The sequence below is a fragment of the Danio rerio genome, chromosome 9 (assembly GCF_052040795.2).
Source record: "Danio rerio strain M-AB ecotype USA chromosome 9, GRCz13ab, whole genome shotgun sequence".
In the NCBI taxonomy this organism is placed as follows: Eukaryota; Metazoa; Chordata; class Actinopteri; order Cypriniformes; family Danionidae; genus Danio; species Danio rerio.
Window position 1 is genome coordinate 49520531 of NC_141029.1, and position 21970 is coordinate 49542500.

The 21970-nt window shown below is 34.0% G+C and overlaps 2 protein-coding genes across 52 annotated transcripts in view; both read right to left on the reverse strand.

Moving 5' to 3' along the window:
- Positions 1 to 21970, reverse strand: part of tns1b (tensin 1b) — a 479302-nt gene that overhangs the window by 144604 nt on the left and 312728 nt on the right. For 47 of the 51 annotated variants that reach the window (XM_087266581.1, XM_087266576.1, XM_087266579.1 and 44 more), the window contains 1 exon segment: positions 12148 to 12189. In XM_087266581.1, coding sequence (XP_087122707.1) covers positions 12148 to 12189 — 42 coding nt within the window. 51 annotated transcript variants of the gene reach the window in all.
- phgdh (phosphoglycerate dehydrogenase) overlaps positions 1 to 21970 on the reverse strand; it is a 722740-nt gene that overhangs the window by 57700 nt on the left and 643070 nt on the right. The window lies entirely within an intron of this gene.

The window sequence follows — 21970 nt, forward strand, 5'->3', positions numbered from 1 at the left end:
ACTTAAAAAAGGAAACCCATTGCTTTAAAAGTGACAAGTTGACTACTTAAAAAAGTGAGTAAATCAATTGTAACTTGAAACTACTGAGTTGATTTAAATGATTTTATTTTATATAATTATGCGCATAATTAATAAGACTGGTTTTGTAATTCAGGGTCATATTTAATTAAATAAAACATGGACTGGCTCTTCCAAACAGATTTTTATCCAAAAATAAAACTTTTGTCATAATTGACTCATCCTTTACTTGTTTCAAACCTTTATGAGTTTCTCTCTTCTGTTGAACACAAAAGAAAATATTTCAAAGAAAGATGGAAACCTGTAACCATTGACTCCTATATTATCAATTTTTCCTACAATTGCAGTGGATGTTTACAGGTTTTTAGCATTTTTTGAAATATCTTATTTTGTGTTCAACAGAATAAAGAAAAGCTCATAAAAGTGTATAACCACTTGAGGGTGAGTAAATGATCAGTAAAAGTAATTTGTGAGGGAAATTTTAATCTGCTATATGAAGTGATTATTTACTTGACTTAAAATGTGAGTAAACCCATTGGCAACAAGTTGAATTTACTTGAAAAAGAGAGAAAAGCCATTCTAACTTGGAATTGTTAAGTTGATTGAACTATATCCATATACAGTTGAAGTCAGATATATTAGCCCCCCTGAATTATAAGCCCACCCGTTTATTTTTTTCCCCTGTTTTCTGTTTAACATAGAGCAATTTTTTTCAACACATTTCTAAACATTATAGTTTAATAGCTCATTTCTAATAACTGATTTATTTTATATTTGCCATGATGACAGTATATAATATTTAACTAGATATTTTTCAAGACACTTCTATACAGCTTAAAGCAGGGGCCAATCTCGGTCCTGGTGGGCCGGTGTCCCTGCAGGGTTTAGCTCCAACTTGCCTCAACACACCTGCCTGGGTGTTTCAAGTACACCTAGTAAGTCCCTGATTAGCTAGTTCAGGAGTATTGGATTAGGGTTTGAGCTAAAATCTGCAGGAAACCGGACCTCCAGGAGCAAGTTTGGTGATCCCTGGCTTAAAGTGACATTTAGGGTGCTTTCACACCTATGAGTCGATTCAGTTGTTCCGAAACAGAGGTTACAATTCTTAGATTGCTCTTGGAGCGGTTCGCTTTCACACTGCAAAGTTTCTATTTGGACCAAGAGAGCTAAAACAAGTCACGTGTGGGTAAAATCTCCTCACATTGGTCAGTGTTAGGGTTTATTTTGCAGAGTCCTGCTCAGCTGTCAGGAGAGGTGGTGGTTTAGTGGTGTTTGACAAGGTGCGTGCGACGTGTCTGAAGAGTGAGGAGAGATGCGGTGGGGAGGGGTGAGAGGGGTGTGCGACGTAGCCTATTTGAGGACCGGGAGGGAGACGCGAGATTACCGGGAGATTATGACTCGTTTGCGGGCATTCAGGGCACTCGCAAAACTTCCCGCCCTACTCGCAATTCTCTTTTCATATAGCCGTATGCCTATTACATATCCATAAAACACTGTGATATAACCGCGCTCGGATCGTATCGCTTTCTCACTGCAATCGATCCGCTCCAGAGTTTGTATCAATTGAGCCGAGACCACCTCACTCAAGCGATCTCGGAGCGATTGATTTGGCGCGGATCCTGGCGCGATTGCTGGTGTCACATATGCCAAACGAACCGCGCTAACTGGGCAAACGAGACAGGATCCGAAATAAAAGTGTAGGTGTGAAAGCACCCTTAAAGGCTTAACAAGGTTTAATTAGCTTAACTGGGAAGGTTAGGGTAATTAGGCAATATTGTATAACGATGGTTTTCAGCATTCATCAAAACACGTTCTTTTGTGTTCAACAGAAGAAAGAAACTCATAAAAGTGTACATACTCTTGAAGGTGGTTAAAGGATCAGTAAATGTTCATTTGTAAGTAATTTTTTATTTAAAGTACACTTGTAAAAAATATTATTTACTTTATGCTTAAATAATTCCTGACCAATAGAAAAAAGGAGATAAAAACCTGTTTGGAAACAATCATTTTTAAAGCCACTACATGTTTTATTAATCATGTGTGACAGTGGATCACAAAAACTGTATGTTGCTAGTATATATATTTGTGGGAATAGCCAAAAATGCATTAACTCAATCTTGACAAAAAAATTTGAATATTACCAAAAGATCAAGCTCCATGAGGACATTTAGTACACTTTCTTTCGTAACTATATCAAAACTTGATTTTGGATTAGTAATATCAATTATTTAAAATGATTAATATTTAAGAAAAAATGAGTAAACCCGTGCCTTAGAAGTGACAAGTTGACACTTCTTTAAAAAAAAAAAAGGCCAAAAATAAAGTCAACCGGATGTAACTTGGAACTTTTAAGTTGATTTAACAATTTTTGTATAATTATGCACATAGCTCATTTACTTGAAATGAATGCAATGTGTTTACTTTTTTAAGTACAGACAACTAATCATTTTAAAATCAAGAGGTTAACACCTTTTTTAAGAAAATTCAACTAATAATTCTTGACAGTGTATATGTATTATAAAAAGTGTAGTTTTTTGCAATTTTGTTTGGTGCTTGTAGTGTGAAAAAAATACACCTTTAATATCAAATCTAGAGACTAAGAAAAGTGCAAATGTCCACAACAGTCTCACAAAAGTCGGAGAGCTTCGAAAGATGGGTGGTTTACGCTCATCGTCTAAATGACATACTAGGGCATGACTGACATGACTAAAAAGGAACAATGCTTACTAAGAAAACCCAGAATCCAACGTATAATTACACACAGTGCTGAGGCCGTTTTCTAGAGACTGTATGGACTTTGCATGTGGTTTCCCATATGTAGCAGTCTTAGAATAGTATAGAACAACTTGAGGAAATGAAATGATGGGAAAATTTTACGTTCGGATGTCTGCAATGGGACAACAACGTACTGAGGTTTGAATCTGGTTTACATGGGAAATTGCTTAATGACTGATGCCTTAGTGTGTGTAGCTATATTAGATTTGGATTTGATTATATATTTTATTCAGAAATAGGTGAAATTATAGTATCCAACAAATCCTATTTGAGACTTTAGACCACAAAACTGGTCTTAAGTGTAAAGTTTTTGAGTTTTTTTACACTGTCTGAAAGCTGAATAAATACATTTACGTTTGATTGTGTTAGTTAGAATACAGCACAATACTTGGCTGAGATATTACTATTTGAATGTCTAAAATTGGAGAGTTAAAAAAATCTAAATACTGAGAAAATTACCTTTAGAATTGTCAAATTAAAGTTTTAGCAATGTATTTTACTAATACAAAAATCATGTTTTGATATAGTTACGATAGAAAATGTCTTCATATAGCATGATCTTTGCTTAATATTTTAATGCTTTTGACAATTTGGACTTAAACACTGTATTTTTGGCTATTCTCACAAATACTCTTGCAACATAAGACTGGTTTTGTAATCCAACGTCACCAATGGAAACCAGGTTTAGAATACCTGTTTGGAAAAGGACTGTTTCCAAACAGTCTTTAAGGGACTGGCTCTGGAAAATGACTGTTTCCAAACAGGTTTTCCAAACCCGATTTCCAATTGGTCAACAATGTATTTGATTAAAAAACGACTCTCACTGCCTTCCACATGTTACAAAAGTCCTCAAAATATCTTTCGTTAACAATGATGGAACGTTTATTTTTTGCGGGATAAACTATCCCTTTAAGCGCTGTAGAAATATCGCCACAGGATAATTTCCTAAATAACCATCATCCTTTCCAAGTATCCAGTGAAAATTACTTCACCATTATTTACACTTACAGTATTTAAAGACCAATCAAGCTTTTAATGAACAAACTGCAAAAAAACCATTAACACATTTTCTAGTGTAACACACTTTTGGTGTGTATAAATTACCAAGCCAGGTCATTATAAACCATCATAAAACAAAAGGAAACACAAATAAGCCATACATAACAGAGACTGCCAAAATTCTCTCGCTTATAGCCCACGGAAGACATTGCGACACACTCAAGTGAAACACCCTGGCACTGTAAAACCCCCTTTCCTCCATCCGCAGGGTCCACCTTCCATCTCTCGCCACACCATGCCCGGCTCCAAAAACATTCCCTTAATCAGCCGATAATTGCGACCCCCAGAAGGACAGCCAAGAAAGGGGTGGGTGTGGGGGTCTCTGCTAGGCTTGATCAAAACCAGCTGGAAATGCTGCTTTTCGACAAATGAACGATCAGAGAGCGCATGGAAGAAAGCGAGGGAGAGCTTTGTGGGAAAAGTTGCCACCACACAAAAAACCTACACTCTTCAAAAACTCGAGGTTCTCCAATGCCAAATGTAGATCCTTTAATGTTTACAAAACCTCTTTTGATTAGTTCTGAGAGAAATTCTGATTGGTTCTGTGAGTTCTGTGAGGAGTTCTTCAATCTGAAAACCCAATTTTGGAGCCAAAAGTGTGCAACCAGAAAGGTCAGGGCAGAAAACCCTGAAGGCCTACCTTGAACAGGTAACCCGTACTCCATCTCCATGCATCACGCCAAGAGGACAAACGCCTCCGTAAAGAGCCGCTAGGATTCATAGTTGGGAAGTAGCGCTTCCCTTCTTGCATTCCCTTATTCCTGAAGCACACCTCAAATTTCCCGGCTCTATTTTGGTTGTGTGCTGTGCCGTGGATGCCACATGCCTGGCTTCAAAACTCAAAAGCGGACCGCAGCTTTCTTCCTTCTTCTCCCACTAGCAGAGTTACTCTTTCCCTTGTTGTCTTCCCTCCCGCCTCCTTCTTCAGCCCCTCCTTATTTCCTCGGCACCTTCCCCTCCCTCTTTCCCATGCTGTGCTTCTGCCACCCGCGTTTGTTTGGATCTCGGGTCTAGCCTTTGCTCCCCTCTCTGGGTCACACACTCAGCAGCTGACTGGAGGAGATGATCATTCCCACCCCATGCCTTCAACTTATTCACACTTGTGTCACCTCCTGTAAACCACGGTCCATCATCTCGCTTTCTTCTGGAATACAAACGTACGGTCTCCATTTTTTCGTTTAAAGCGGACACATCGTACTTTTTGTCTTTGTTTGTTTATGCATACTTTAAGTCCCCGAGGCCCACTTATGATGCTAAAAATAACCATAATTTCGTAGCGTTCCATCCTCTTGCTGACCCCGAAGCAGGCTGTGTTCATGTCTTCAGGACTTCTTTGTAAATCTTCATGTTGCGTGTGAAATTGGCTCTTTTTACAGATATGTACATAGTTATTAAAGTTCACACGGAATTAAAACTTACCATATTGATTTTGTTAGCTCACATTGCTAGTTTTGTGATGAACCTTTCATCTGTGCATGATATTTAGAAAATTAAACAAAAACAATCGATTGGCCTTTTAAAATTAAATCCTGAAAATGGACTTACAGTTTGTTTTTAGTTGGATTCTCAGCCTAAGGTATTGGGCATGGCTGACATACTTGTTTTAACATACAGTTTTGATAGCGCTATGACAACAAACAGAAATGGTGGGGAGGAGGTGTCTGACAGGTTGTAATAACTCTCCCGAAACCCTTTTCCAGATCTTTCTAAACAAAACGCCTACTTTACAACATCCAATCAGCTCGTAGTACAAAAAACAAGTCACGCCCAGTGTTTTCTCATTTAATATTCATTTTCTCTAGAAACTGCGTCACAATACCAGAAAAAAATGGTCGCAGCTCCGGGTTTATGCGGACTTTAACAACACAACTAAATTAAAGTAGTTTGTATTCCTTTTTTCACAAATCTACAGAACTAAACTCTGTGTTATAATAGCAGCTCATCAGAAATGCCTACATTTTTACTAAATGTAAAATGCGTCGCTCCAGGTACATTTCGTTGACCGTTTCAGATGACAAATCCACTAGAGGGCGCTGACTACATTTTTGCTGACAAAACATTGCTGTCACTTTGATATAAGTTTTATTTATGGAAAAAAATTAAAAAGCACTGCAGTGTTTAGGTTTTCTGTGTTTTTCTGGTAAAATTAGTCTTACCGAAATGTTTAAAGTATATTCCATACAATCCATGCTCGCGGGATTCATTCAAATTGGTGAGTCTGGTAGAAATGAGCTATTAAAACTATTATGTTTAGAAATGTGTTGAAAATCTTCTCTCTGTTCAACCGAAATTGGAAAAAAAAAATAAACAGGGGGGCTAATAATTCAGGAGGGGCTAATAATTCTGACTTCAACTGTTCTTCACATTCTAAAAGAGGAGACACATCTAACACAAATGGCAAATATTACAAAGACACGAGTGATGAGTGGCAGACAGAACATCATCACTTCCAACAGGTACTGCTTAATAATAAGCTAAGGATGGCAAACATTGGCCTGGCATAAATAATACAGAATTTATAAACACAGATTGTTTTGAAAATCGTGTCATGTACAATAAAAACAAATTCAAAACAGAACGGAAAAACTTTTGTTTTTGGCTAAATAGTTTTCATGAAAACATGTCATTTAATGCTTCATTTATTTAAATACTCTGAGATTTAAAATGCACACATATATAGTATTTATTTATTTATTTATTTATTTTTGCTGAAGTTTCCAAGGTCCGAGATGTAAAGGCTCAGTCCTCAACTAGAAAGGGACAGAAAGCAGCAGCTCATTTGCAGTCAAACAAATGCACATAAAAAAGTATGTTATTGCTTCCACCCATGTAAAAAAAAAATAAAAAAATTGTTATATCCTGTAAAAGGCGCATAATAAAACCCATTTAGGATTTAAACCCAATTAAAATTTCAATAACCCATCCTGAACCAATGTATGCAAAATTCTCCCTTGTTTTGACATTTTTTGTACTGCAGTGAACACCTAATTTGCATTGTATATGCGTTCCATTAGCAAAAATAAATACTTTGTAGCTTTAATTTGATGTGGACACACTAATGATTAAATTACATAGAAAATTATCTCTCCAGGGGTTTGTTGGATCAAATTCCTGAAAAATAAACAGCTGTTGTTGACGTGTAAATGAGGGCGGCTGTGTGCTACTGTCTTATCCGTTTGACGTCATGATATTGAAGATCAGAAGATTTGCTGTTGTCTTTAATAAATACTCTTTTTTGCAAAGGAGAGGAAATTTTGTGTTCTGTATGCCTTCATAGGACAATGAACCCTTTATCTCAAAGGATGAGAACAAATGTGATTCCTCTTAATACGACTTGCCCAAACCAGAGCTAGAAGACATGAAAAGTAAAACCCACTTTCTACAGTCAAACCAAAGAAATTCTCCAAAATACATCTATCAGAGTCACTCCTTCAGGAGAATCATGCTCTAAATGATAAATGAAAGAAAAAGACCAACATGTATCAAGCTCTGCTTGAGAAATAAACTCTTGAACTAGAAACACGGCGCAGGAGGTCATATGACAAACCGATCTTGAGATTCAAAGGATTTGTTATTGCGAATCAAAGACGTCAGTACAACCGCAACTAACTGACCGTGAGGTTAGGGTAGTGCACGGCTCCCGTCAATGAGTAATTCAGCTGCAGACAAACAGCTGAAGTCAGAATTATTAACCCTCCAGCCATTTTTATTTTCTCGCATATTTCATAAATGATGTTTAATCTTTTCATGCATGAGATTTAAATACTTTTTTTTGTGACCATTACTTAGAATCCACGACATTTTAAAGTTCCCATTGCGACACATCAAGTTTATCATATGACCCACCAGACCCATTGATCTGTGTACAGCTGAAGCCAGAATCATTAGTTATATTTCCCCCAATTTCTGCTTAACGGAGATAAGATTTTTTCAACACCTTTCTAAACATAATTTTAGTTTTAATAACTAATTTTTAATAACTGATTTATTTCATCTTTGCCATGATAAAAATAAATAATATTTGACTAGATATTTTTCAAGACGCTTCTACACAGCTTAAAGTGACATTTAAAGTGACAAGCGCTGCACACCTCTTTCTGTGCCTCAGCACACGTCAGTTTTGAATTTTAGTAGTTGATGATGTGCGCTCTGAACGTTCTAATCACACCAGTGTGATTGTATGCTTCAGGGACCAGCCAAGGCTACGTGCAAAAGGGTTAATACAGCATGATTTTTTTTCACAGTATTTCCTATTATATATTTTTTCTTCTGGATAAAGTCTTATTTGTTTTATTTTGGCTAGAATAAAAGCTGTTTTAATTTTTAAAAAATAAGGTCAATATTATTAGCACCCTTAAGAAATATTTTGTTTTGATTGTCTACTTTTATACAAAAACTAATTACCATAACTTGCCTAATACAACTAATTAACCTAGTTAAATTGCACTTTAAGCTGAATACTAGTATCTTGAAAAATAATGATTATTATATAAATTATGATAGTTCTGATTAGATTTCTTTTTGAAGAGCATTATGGGTAATATCTTTTTTTACTTTTCTAAAACTCAAGTCAGAGTTACAATTCACAATGACCATTAACTAGCACTACACTAGCTTAATAACTACTAATTAGCTGTTTATTAATAATTGGTAAGATATAAGTTGACTTTAGGTTTTGAATAGGAATAGGAGTGTAAAAAAATCATACTTTCTAACTACTAATGAACAGTTCATATCTTAATAAAAGGCAGGTAATAAGCTAGAAGTAGATGGCATTAATTGCAACCTAAACTAAAGTGTTGCCCACAATTTTCATTGTTTCCCTATGGATGAAATAAAGGGAGTTTTTACATCTGGAACTTAACTTTATACTTTATATTAAATAAATACTTTAATCTACAATTTAAAATCAAACCAAGCATGTATATTATCCTACACATTACGACTTTTGTCATTAGCTGACTGTATGCTGTGAGCCAAAAACATCCGAGTTTGTAAAGCGATACTTCCTTTCTCAAGCTAAATAAGATCCAGGAGTGTTAGGCAAATATTTCATGCTGATCTGTACGTGAATCAATGCACCGAATAAGCTGCATGGATGATGTGTTTTACCATGGCTGATACACTTAAAGAGGACATTACTCAGGGCTGATTCTCAGACATACAGTAGAAAACATGCATGTGTAAAGACTACAGCGATTACCACAGAATTCCAATGCTCATAATTCACCAGCACAACCACTTCATTCTTTTATCACATTTTAACTAATCGAGTCATGCATCCAGATACAAGTAAGTGAAATCTTGTACTCTGTCACTGAAACGCTCTGAGAATACCAAAATAAATACAAATGAATACAAATATATGTGTGTAGGATACTTTCATATTTATAATAAACCTTAGAGGCTAATTATAAATAATCTCCAAAAAAATTAATATTTAATTAACAATAATTGTGAGTTTTTTTTTTTTTTTTTTTCCAGTGACATTTTACTAAGATAAAATATATTTTTAATTTCCAAAATAAATCCTCATTGCACAAGCTTGTTAACGAGTTTTTAATGGTTAATAAAAAAAATAATAATAATGCTTTGTTTAGTTATTTCATCTTCACATACAAGCAGCAGGGTATTTACAGCTACTGTATATATTTGTTCATTCCCATCCCGTTCTTTTGTGCCCCCTGGCGGCATAGTCGCAAACTACTGTTACACCTAAAAACATGTTCGTAATCCCTTAGTCTTGCCGTGGCGCCAAGTGCGGCGTAATGGTCATTTTGAAGTGTCACCCACTGTATATCTTTGTGTGTATATATATACATACATACATGAAATGTAGTGCAGTTCAGTGGCAGAGTTGTAGTTTGTGTGATAGTGAATGTTTTCTAGCAATCTGACTAGATCGCTGGAGTTCATGACTAAAATTATGTTATATATTTGTTTTATTGTGTTAAATTATATATATATATATATATATATATATATATATATATATATATATATATATATATATATATATATATATATATTCTAATTTTAGTTTTAGAAATTACCCATAGTTTAGAAGCTACCAGTATAAAATGTATTTTAAAATGCAAAATATGTATTATTTGAATTATTTTATTTAAATACTAATAGTTCATGATAATTTCTTTCATTTATACCTCAGTTAATATTCATTTTTACTTTTAATGTTTTTATCAATTAAACCATGTAATTAGACCTCTTTTAAGAGTAACTAATTCAGGGATCAGACTTTTTTATTGTATAGAGTAAATTAATAATCAATGTACCATATTACGACTAAAACATAAATGGCACTCAGGGTTTCAGTGTTCTGTCTCTTTAAATCCTTTAGCCTGGGCGGTCATTACAGCCGCAGTGAGGCCATGTTTAGTAAATCCAACCAATAATTTGCGCTCCAGCTCTCAGTGAGGTTTACACTGCTCCAGTTTAGACTACAGGAGCTGCATGGCAACAGTGTTCACTAAAGACATAAACATTTACATCTTCAGGCTGTTATTTCTAAAGCGCTGTCAGTGATGACTTTACACTGTTCACACTGAGCAACACCTCAAACAGAAGCGGCACGTTCACACTGACAACCTTCACTTTTAAGAAGATTCATGGAAAGGAAAAGTCAATGGATGAAACCTTGGTTAGAGGAAAAAGTCAGCAACAAAGTATCCAAGTGTATTATTTATTATAGGTGCTGTGTGGATGTGTTTGACTCTTCTAAAGCATAAAAATACCATATTTTGTAGATGTTTAAGAAACATGCTAAGTGAGCATACTTGTTTGTCTGAAAAATAATGCTAAAGTCAGTAATTCTCTTTTAGAAATGTGCGTTCTGTGTCAAAATGTCTGTCTTTGTTTGTTATAATCAGCCCACAGCCAGTTTACCCAATTATATTTCAGAACCCCACTTTTGGCAAACATTTTAATATATATTGATATTAAATACTTTAATATTATGGTTTAAAATAATAAACCATAATGGCTGATTAAAAATAATCCCTATAACTGACTAATATTGAAATTAAGAGTCTTTGTTGATCCAGTGCCATTTTCAGTAAGACACATATATTTTTAATATATCTGTCAGAGGTGGGTAGATTATCCAAAATCTATACTCAAGTAAAAGTGCAAGTACTTACGAAAATTTTTACTCGAGTAAGAGTAACAATCACAAAAGTTACTCGAGTAAGAGTAAAAAGTATCTGTATCTGATGAAAACATTCCTCAAGTAAATAGTTACAAGTTACCTTTCATTATATGCATACAGTTGCAGTCAAAATTAATCGCCCTTCTGCAAATTTCTTTTCTTTTTCAAATATTTCACAAATGACGTTTACCAGAGCAAGGAATTGTATTTGCTATATTTTTTCCTCAGGTAAAAGTCTTGTTTTATATCAGCTAAAATAAAAGCAGTTTTTAATGTTTTAAAACGATCAATATTATCAGCCCCCTTAAGCAAGATATTTTTTGGATTGTCTACAAAATAAATCATCGTTATTGATTTGCCTAATTATCCTTACTTGCCGAATTAAGCTAAGTAAGCCTTTAAATGTCACTTTAAGCTGAATACTAGTATGTTGAACAATATCTAGTCAAATATTATGTGTTGTCATCATGGCAAAGATAATGTGTTGATAAAATCTTCTTTCAGTGTTTGTTTGGTTTTTTTGCGTTTTTTTTATACGTTAACAATTATAACTATTGCATTTTTAAACAATTATAAAACTTGAATAAATTGAAAATTCAAATGTAAATATGTATATATTGTAGATCGCTTAAAGTACTACTAAGGCACTTTAAAATTATTTATTTATTTATTTGTTTGTTTATTTGAAATTTTATGGAAAATATATGTTAATTTATGTGTATTATATTTTCATTTGGCTTAGTGCCTTATTTATCAGGGGTCGTCACAGCAGAATTAACCCCCAATTATTCCAGCATACATTTTATGCAGCGGATGACTTTTCAGCCACAACCCAGTGCTGGGAAACACCCATACACTCTCTCATTCACAAATAAACTACGGCCAATTTAGCTCATCCAATTCCCCTATAGCGCATGTCTTTGGACTGTGGGGGAAACCGGAGCACCAGGAAGAAACCCACAAGAACACGGTGAGAACATCCAAACTCCACACAGAAATGCCAACTGACTCAGCCGGGACTCAAACCAGAGGGGACAGTGCTAACCACTAAGCCACTCCATGTATTTATCAAGATATATTAATTGAAATCATCAGACATGGGTAAGGTTGAAAAAGTCTGCAGTACTCACTGTGGTCTCGATATGTTTCAGGGGGAGCTCATTGCTGGGGGCCTGAGATGAAGAAAACACAGAAGAAGGAAAATGGGTAAGACACACAAACAGAAAAATAAAAATGAGGGAAAATCTGCAGTGTTGATAGATTATACATCTGCAGGACACCTGGACATGTGCTCTCTAGATTCATAACCACCTGAAGGAAGAGCGAACCTTTAGATTCACCAACATAATGATGAGTAATAATGAAAGGCAACATTTTTCAAACACACACCTGCAGGATTCTGCCTAAAATGAGAATCATGTTTTTTGCTTAAAATGAAGATCACCATTTTCTCATGAATCTGTAGATGTAAAATAAAGGTTTACATTTACATTTAGTCATTTAGCAGACGCTTTTATCCAAAGCGACTTACAAATGAGGACAAGGAAGCAATTCACACAACTATAACTATTCACAGCAACCATGAATAAGTGCTATAGGCAAGTTTCAGGTCTGTAAAGTCTAAGGAAAGCATTAGTAATGTAAGTTTTTTTTTTTTTTTTGAGTACAGTTAGTGGTATAGCCAGAGAGACAATTGCAGATTAGGAAGGAAAGTGGAGACTAAATAGTTGAGTTTTTAGTCGTTTCTTGAAGACAGCAAGTGACTCTGCTGTTCTGACGCAGTTAGGGAGTTCATTCCACCAACTGGGCAGATTGAACGCGAGAGTTCAGGAAAGTGTTTTCTTCCCTCTTTGGGATGGAACCACGAGGCGACGTTCATTCACTGAACGCAAGTTTCTGAAGGGCACATAAATCTGCAGAAGTGAGAGCAGATAAGAAGGAGCAAAGCCAGAAGTCCCTTTGTAGGCAAACATCAGAGCTTTGAATTTGATGCGAGCAGCAACTGGCAGCCAGTGCAAACGGGTGAGTAGCGAAGTGATGTGCTCTTTTAGGTTCATTAAAGACCACTCGTGCTGCTGCGTTCTGGAGCAGCTAAAGAGGTTTGATAGAGTTAGCTGGAAGCCCAGCTAGTAGAGAGTTGCAGTAATCCAGTCTGGAGAGAACAAGAGCTTGAACAAGGAGTTGAGCTGCATGTTCAGATAGGAAGGGTCGGACCTTTCTGATGTTATACAGTGCGTATCTGCACGATCGAGCAGTTCTAGAAATGTGATCAGAGAAGTTTAGTTGGTCATCAATCGTTACTCCAAGGCTTTTCACCATTTTGGATGCAGTAATGGTTTCCCCATCCATCTGGATTGAAAAGTTATGGTGTTGACTCGGGTTGGCAGAAACTTCAAGCATTTCCGTTTTTGCGAGGTTCAGCTGAAGATGATGATCTTTCATCCAGTGTGAAATGTCCGACATGCAGGCTGAGATGCGAGCTGGAACCGAGGGATCATCAGGGTGAAAAGAGAGGTATAGCTGGGTATCATCAGCATAGCAGTGGTTAATATGAGTGGGCTACTATTATTGTTATTTATCAAACATATGGCAAAACAACAATAATAATATTATGTGTAGGTCTACTGTTGGTTAAATTGCTCAAAATTGAATAGACTTTGAATAGTGGACTTGAACAGACTTTACATTTGCCCTGGTCATTAATGCACAGTAAAGTGATGCCATCAGAATACCACTATTCAAAATTCTGAAGTTAAATTATTAGGTTTGAGATGTATGCCTGCAATCTGTCATTGACAGATTCCCTCTTGCATTATATTCAACATTATATAGGCTGGAGTAGTTATACTGACACTGTTAAACATTTATTTTATGCACAACACTTTGTGTTCACTATGAAAGAAATATCAAATGCTTATCATAATCATTGTTAGTGGTTCTCAAACTGGGGGTCGGGACCCCCTGAGGGGTCGCGGGACAATGAAGAAGGAATCGCCTGGTGATTTCCAAAAATCTATTTATTTTTATTAAACCGTAAGAATTAACATGTTTTATCCATAACCTACTGAGGATAAAAAAATAGTTTTTTATAGTTAATATATACTATATAGTTACTATAGTAGCTTAAAGTTACTAGTTCTATTGGATTACGACTTCTCGGGTAATTACATTTAATAAAAGACACAGCAATAGTGTCAGACGCAACAATTTTTTTTTTTACCAGGTTAAACTTCCTGGCTCATTTACAGCACTGACATACATTAAAAAATAATAAACAAAGAACAGACCGGGGTCTGTTGGTGTGTGTGCACCATTGCATGCAAGGTTTCTGTATTTATAACCACCTCAGAGAATATTGGGAGTCGCGAGCTGGCATTGTCATTTTAAGGGTCACGGGTTGAAAAGTTTGGGAACCCCTGCTCTAAAATGCGATATGATTATGTAAATGATATGCGATCTTTCGGTTTCATTTTTACTGCTGAGTGCAGTTCTCGCGCGGCTCCCAATTGATCGCTCTGTACCACAAACTGAATGTTGGTTATAATTTAATTACCTGTTATTTACAGCCTATGCAGATTCTATTCACTAAAGTAGACTTCATTCACAGGCACGCGTGAGGCGTGGCACCTAACTCCACCCCTAAACCCAAACGCCATTGGGGGATGAGCAAATCATGCTAAATTGTACAAATTAGATTGTACGAATTTATAGGAATTAGCCACTAAATCAAAAAGTTATGAATTGCAGTGAGATTGTGTTGATGATGGTTTGTTCTGTAGACTATCAAAAAAAATTAAAAAATAAATAAATAAAAAACTGCTTGAAGGGCCTAATTATTTTGTCCTTAAAATGGTGTTTAAAAAAATTAAAAACTGCTTTTATTCTAGCTGAAATAAAACAAATAAGACTTTCTCCAGAAGAAAAAATATTATTAGACATACAGTGAAAATTTCCCTGCTCTGTTAAACATCACTTGGGAAATATTTAAAAAAAGAAAAGAAAATTCAATGGGGGGCTAATAATTCTGACTTCAACTTTAAGGATAAAAGCTTCTGCCAAAAATGTCATGTAAACGCAGTCAAGTATTAGTTTCAGTAATTCTGCCACTGATTAAACAGCTTTCAGGAGTGAAACAGAAGACATGGGTCTGGTCTGGTGTGTAGGTGCATCACTAAACAGCCTGGCTAAATATTTAGACAATCTCTCGTCGCTCCAGGGTCGCCGTGAATCTGCCGGCGGGTCGAGAAGCTCCATATACAGAAGTTGAGCAGCATGGTTTATTCCTCCAGAGACAGGTATTTATTTCTGAGGAATCCATGATGTCATGGGCTAGTTTGAATCTGGCTGGCCTCGAATACCCATGTAAGTCTGAGATGGCAGAAGAACTGAAGAAATCACTGAGAGATGTGCAGGAGAGAGTTGAGCCGCTTCAATTTTTTCCAGTAAAGACAAACTCTGTGGGTTTATGAACTACCACTGAACTTGATGCCATGGTTGAAGAAGTCAAACGATATAATGTGTGTATGAGAGATGGGAAAGGTATGAGGAAACATTACAAACCTGAAGAAAAAAGGGAAAACTTGTGTATGCAAACACATATTCACACATGCACACAGTTAAAGTCAGAATGATTAGCCCTTCTGAATTATAAGCCACCCTGTATATTCATCTCCCCAATTTCTGTTTAAAAGAAAGAAGATTTTGTTCAACACATTTCTAAACAGAATAGTTTTAATAACTCATTTTTAATAACTTGTCTAAATTTCTTCTATCTTCGCCATGATGACAGTAAATACTATTTTACTAGATATTTTACAAGATACTATACTGAAAATATAAAGATTTATAGATGATTCCTTGAACTTACGTTTTGTTTTTTTAAGTTAGGTGGTTGTAAACAATTTATTTGGGCTGAATTTAAACAAACGTAATTTTTTTTCAGTGTAGTATTTAGCTTAAACTGACATTTAAAGCAGGGTTTCCTACACTTTTTCCACCTTCAAATTTCAGCACTTTTCAAGCTGTTTTAATGTGCATTTGAATGCTTTTCCAGCACCTAACACCCATGGTAAATTCCGTTTACATATGCTGTATGTACTTTTTCACATTTAAATCCATTGTGCTATTTAAAAAAAATACAATATGACATTTTAATTGAAATTGTTGAATACTTTGGAGCATATTTGTAACTTTAGGTGGTTTCTAAAACAAAATCTGTCAGTGTTGTTTTCATTCTCTCGTACCCAGACCTTTACACTTTCATGGCTGTAGCTCCCTGTCATTTGAAGGAAGGCATTGACTAAGTGATTGGCAGCTGATATAGACCAATCCATTTGCGTTCAAGAGCAATGGGCCAGAACTTTAAAATGGGACAGGCATTGTGGGCTTTGATTACTGCAGCAACTTGACATGTCAACTGTTTTAAACAATTTCTGAGCGTTGCGTTTGGGATTTTTAGTGCAAATATGCATTCTGCGTGAATGTCTACCAAATACTTACATGCGGTGCACATTTTGCAATGACAACTGATCACACAGCAACAATTTTATGCACTCACACAAATGCTCCCAAATATATTTTGAGCTTGTATAAATAAAATTTCGAGCACAAAACGATCACAATTTTGAGCCCTACAATTTTAAATTCAAGCAGGTTCATGCATATTGTCCAAAATTTAAGCACTTTTCTAAACTTGAAAACACTGTATAAAACATCAAACATTTTCCAGGATTTCCAGCACCCGTACGAACCCTGTTTAAAGGCTTAACTAGGTTATTTAGGTTAATTAGGCAAGTTATGCCTGTTTAACACTGCACATGCGAGCAGAGCATGAGCAACAAGTATGCAGAAGCAGTGCAAAGGCGTTTGCCTTTCACACCAGCTTTGTCTGCAGTGTGCAGTAGATCAGTGGCTGTTGCAGATTAATCTATCCATCCATCCGTCCGTCCATCCGTCCGTCCGTCCATCTACCTACCTATCTATCTATCTATCTATCTATCTATCTATCTATCTATCTATCTATCTATCTATCTATCTATCTATCTATCTATCTATCTATCTATCTATCTATCTATCTATCTATCTATCTATCTATCTATCTATCTACACTTTTTTTTATACTTTTCATCTTCCCCCTATGCTGTTTCCTTAATTTGCTAGTCTTTATTTTACAAATTATATAGATCATACAATACTGTATGCTTCTTAAGCTCTATGAGGAGTGTCATTCATGCATTTCAAGGTGCACTCGGTGATATCATGTAATTTTGTTTTTGATTGTCAGGATGATGTAGGCCTGTATAGTTATAATAATATGCATACAATACAGTTATAATAATTTATATATGATCACACTAGTGTGCAACTTAAGCAAAACTAATACTAAAATTGTAATACTAAAACATTTGGTTTTGTAGTTAGACCCAAATAAATCGGCACCTTAGAATTATAAGGGTTCTATCTGACATTTTGGTCAAAATTGAGTTGACATATTTTTGTTAAACTTATTTCCATTATGGGATGTTTTTCTATGAGTTGTTTAAATTTTAAGACTTTTATTAAAAAAAACACAAAAAACAAATGTTATACACATACTGTTTGCTATGGAATGCAAAAACTTTGAAGCTCAATTTCTCAAAATTCTCATAATTCTAAGGTGATGAAATATTTGTTGCACTTTTAATAGTTTAAGTTCATTTGATTGACTATATAATAATCAGTGGATATTATTGGAGCATTTAATAGGTAAAATTGCAACTTTTTACAGCCATTTAATGCGTTTTGGTCATTATCAATGCACTCTTACTTTAATTAAGCATGAGCAGTGGGAAAACAGACCCAGCACTGAAACTTTCATGGCACTGCTGCTTCAGCTCTGCACTGACGCGCTGCTTCTGCATGCAGTGGCAAATCTGTTAACATGGACACTAAAAGAACATGCATTGCTTGCGCTCTGCTCACACGTGCGGTGTGACACAGGTGTTAATTAGGCAAGTAATTGTATAACAGTGGTTGGTTCTGTAGACAATAAAAACATGCTTACGAGGACTAAAAATATTGACCTTAAATTCAAAACTGCTTTTATTCTAGCCAAAATAAAACAATTAAGACTTTCTCCAGAAGAAAAAAAACAACAATATCGGAAGGACTTTGAAAAATTCCTTGCTCTGTTAAACATCATTTTGGAAAATATATAAACGAAAAATAAATAATTCACAAGAAGGCTAATTATACTGAATTTAACTGTACATGCATTTATTTCTGAAACATGAAGCAATATAAAAAATTAAATATCTGAACAAATTCCAGGGAATAGCTCAAAACCTAAAGGAAATTCAAAACAGCCTCTGCTGAAAGTGTAAACCTTTAGCTTTTGAGGTCTGCGTGGTCAGTGATGTAATGTGAATCATCAGATCTCTGTTTTCCGCAAGAAACCCCGAATGTCAGTCTCAATTCTTAAAAAAAAAAAAAAGAGTCTGTCTTCCAAGAGTAATAAAGCTGGAGGGGAGTTATACCCCAGCTGTAGAGTTTGCACTACTGAAGCCCCCAAAACGGCCTCCAGGACTGAGGCTCGACCACTAACTAGAGCGCATCCGCTCTGCTGACATCCACTGAGAACACTTGGCAGACGAGACGCTCTTCATGCTTCTCAATGCCTTGTCATGTCCATCTAGCAAGACCAGCATCAAAACCATTACAGCGCAAGCAATATAGATAGAGGACAAGAAACAGAAGAACACTGGTCCTCATCAGCCTCGCTGTCTCTGTTATCTGTGTCTCCAGTTTTACAACCAGATCAGAGATAAACCATGCTAGCTAGTTCAACCGAAAAATACAAATAAAAAGCACTTAAAATAGCCAGTAAATCCACTAAAAGTATTGATTTATTTATATTTTTGGTTGTTTTATTTTGTTATACAGCAGTCAACATTTGAGGTGAATCAAAAATAATTGTTCTTCAATAGTTTTAAACCACTTCAAACGTTGACTACTATATACTCACCTGCCACTTTATGAGTCCAACTCTTCATTAACGCAAATTTCTAATCAGCCAATCACATGGCAGCAACTCAATGTATTTAGGCATGTAGACATGGTCAAGACGATCTGCTGCAGTTCAAACCGAACATCAGAATGACAAGGTGATTTAAGTGACTTTAAACATGGCATGGTTGTTGGTGCCAGACGGGCTGGTCTAAGTATTTCAATTTTGAATTTTTAAAAAATATTTTTGGGACAAAAGCTCATTTTTTTTTTTTTCGATAATCTACAGAACAAACCATCGTTATAGAACAACTTGCCTAATTACCCTAACCTGCCTAGTTCACCCAATTAACCTAGTTAAGCCTTTAAATGTCACTTTAAGTGTCTTGAAAAATATCAAGTAAAATATTATTAACTGTCATCATGGCAAAGACAAAATAAATAAATTATTAGAAATAGTTTTTAAAAACTATTATGCTTAGAATTGTGCTGAAACAATCTTCCCTCCATTAAACAGAAATTGGGGGAAAAAAAAACAGGGGCTAATAATTCTGACTCTATATTAAGATTAGATATTCTAGATATATTAATTTTATTTTATTTTTGTTTTATGCACCTTAGTATATAGGTAGAATTATTAAAATAACTAATTACTATGTAATTTTTATTTTATTGTATTTTACTTTTTTACTTTATTTTATTTTTGTTTTATGCACCTTCTAGGTAGAATTATTAAAATAATTTAATTATATTTTGTAATTTATATTTTATTTTATTTTACTCATGCACATTGATGATATGATTATTAAATTATCTTAATTATGACCTGAAAAATTTGTTTTGTATTATTTTATCCTTAGGATAAAATATGATTATCTGTTGTAAATGTCTGATCAAAGTAATTTATTTTCATAATTTAATTTAATTTAATTTAATTTAATTTAATTTAATTTAATTTAATTTAATTTAATTTAATTTAATTTAATTTAATTTAATTTAATTTAATTTAATTTCAACAAACAAATTGTCCTAAGTAGTCATGTCCTGAGAATAGTCAGATGGATAATAACAAGGCCACCGCGAGTCTTTTTCTGTCCACTTCTCCAAATGTTGAACTTTAGCAGATTTGGCATGATCTGACAGTCTCTCTCATCTTGCTTCAACTGCTCTCTGTGTTTTATAAACTCTTCTCCTTCACTGCTTTCTGTCTTTTTGATGTTTACTTCCCTCTTTCTTTGATCCTGCACTTTCAGATCTGGCCTGAAACGGATGTTAAAAAAGGACAAGAGCTAAGACTGAAATCGTGTGACAGTACATTTAAGTGAACTTTCATATGTTTAGTGCTTTTCACAAAGTATTGCTTGACTTTTATGTATCTAATTTTATTGAGCAGTGTTATCGCAAACAAAACGCGATGGCCATTTTGGAAAAAAAATTACAATAGAACAACAGCATATTATAAGTCTGTAAAATAAACTATTAAAAGTGCTGATGATTGTGATAAATGTAAATGTTTTATTGTCGTCTTTCAGGTTGTATCTCAGCTCTAATGCGCTTTTTAAATAAATAAATAAAAACAAAGCAGCTGCTGGCCATTGTGACAGCAATAAGATCCAGTGGACGGCCGATCGATTTCACTCAAAAATAGCGGAATTCGGGGCTGTTGCTGGGCGCTGCCGTTGGAACGTTCTAGTGAGTGTTGCCTCTTGGTGATTCTAAGCTCTTTGACTTTACTGAATGACTAAATGAAACTTGACTAAAATAAAACATTGTTAAATTGTTAATTAAAACTAAAATAAAACATTGTTAATTAAAAAAGTAAATAATTGAATAAATAAAAACAAAAACAAAAAAACTAAGTAAAATTCAATTTAAAACAAAACAAAATAAAACAAAAGCACATTGAAAGAAAATAACTAACTTTAAAATCAAATAAAATTAAAACAAACTTAAATAAATAATAGATACTTTGGGGACCATAAATTAATAATGATAGATAGATAAACTGGAAGAACAGTTTGGAACATTGTAAATTAAATTAAATTAAATTAAATTAAATTAAATAAATTAGAAATTAGAAATTAGAATAGAATAGAATAAGAATTAAATTAGAATAATTAGAAATTATTAGTTCAATAAATTAGAAAAAAAGAAACAAACTAAAATAAAATAAGACGAAAGTAAATAAATTTGTATATATTAAAAATAATAAACTATTATATAATAAATAATTCATACAAATTAAAATTAAATACCTCTAGAAACTTTGGGCATCATAAAATAAAATAAAATAAAATAAAATAAAATAAAATAAAATAAAATAAAATAAAATAAAATAAAATAAAATAAAATAAAATAAAATAAAATAAAATAAAATAAAATGCAAGTTAAACATTTGAAAATTGATAAAGCAACTTAAAATAAAATAAAATAAAATAAATAAACTAAATAAATAAACAAAATAAACTAAAATAAACTAAAATAAGCTAAAATAAATAAATATGTATGTATTAAAAATAATAAAATATTATAAAATAAAGTCAAATACAATTTAAATGAAAATATTTAACTGAAAAAAACAATCAACTGTAAAATAAAATAACAAAGAAATAAAAGAAAAAATAAACAAAATAAAATAAACACTTGAAGTCAGAATTATTAGCCCCCCTTTGATTTTTTTTCTTTGTTAAATATTTTCCAAATTTTGTTTAACAGAGCAAGGAAAGTTTGACTGTATGTCTGATAATATTTTTTTTCTTCTGGAGAAAGTCTTATTTGTTATATTCCGGCTAAAATAAAAGCAGTTTAATTAATTAATTAATTAGTTAATTAATTAATTTTTTAAACACTATTTTAAGGACAAAATTATTAGCCCTTGTAAGCTATATTTTAATTCGATAGTCTACAGAACAAATCATTGTTATACAATAACTTGCCTAATTACCCTAACCTGCCTAGTTCACCTAATTA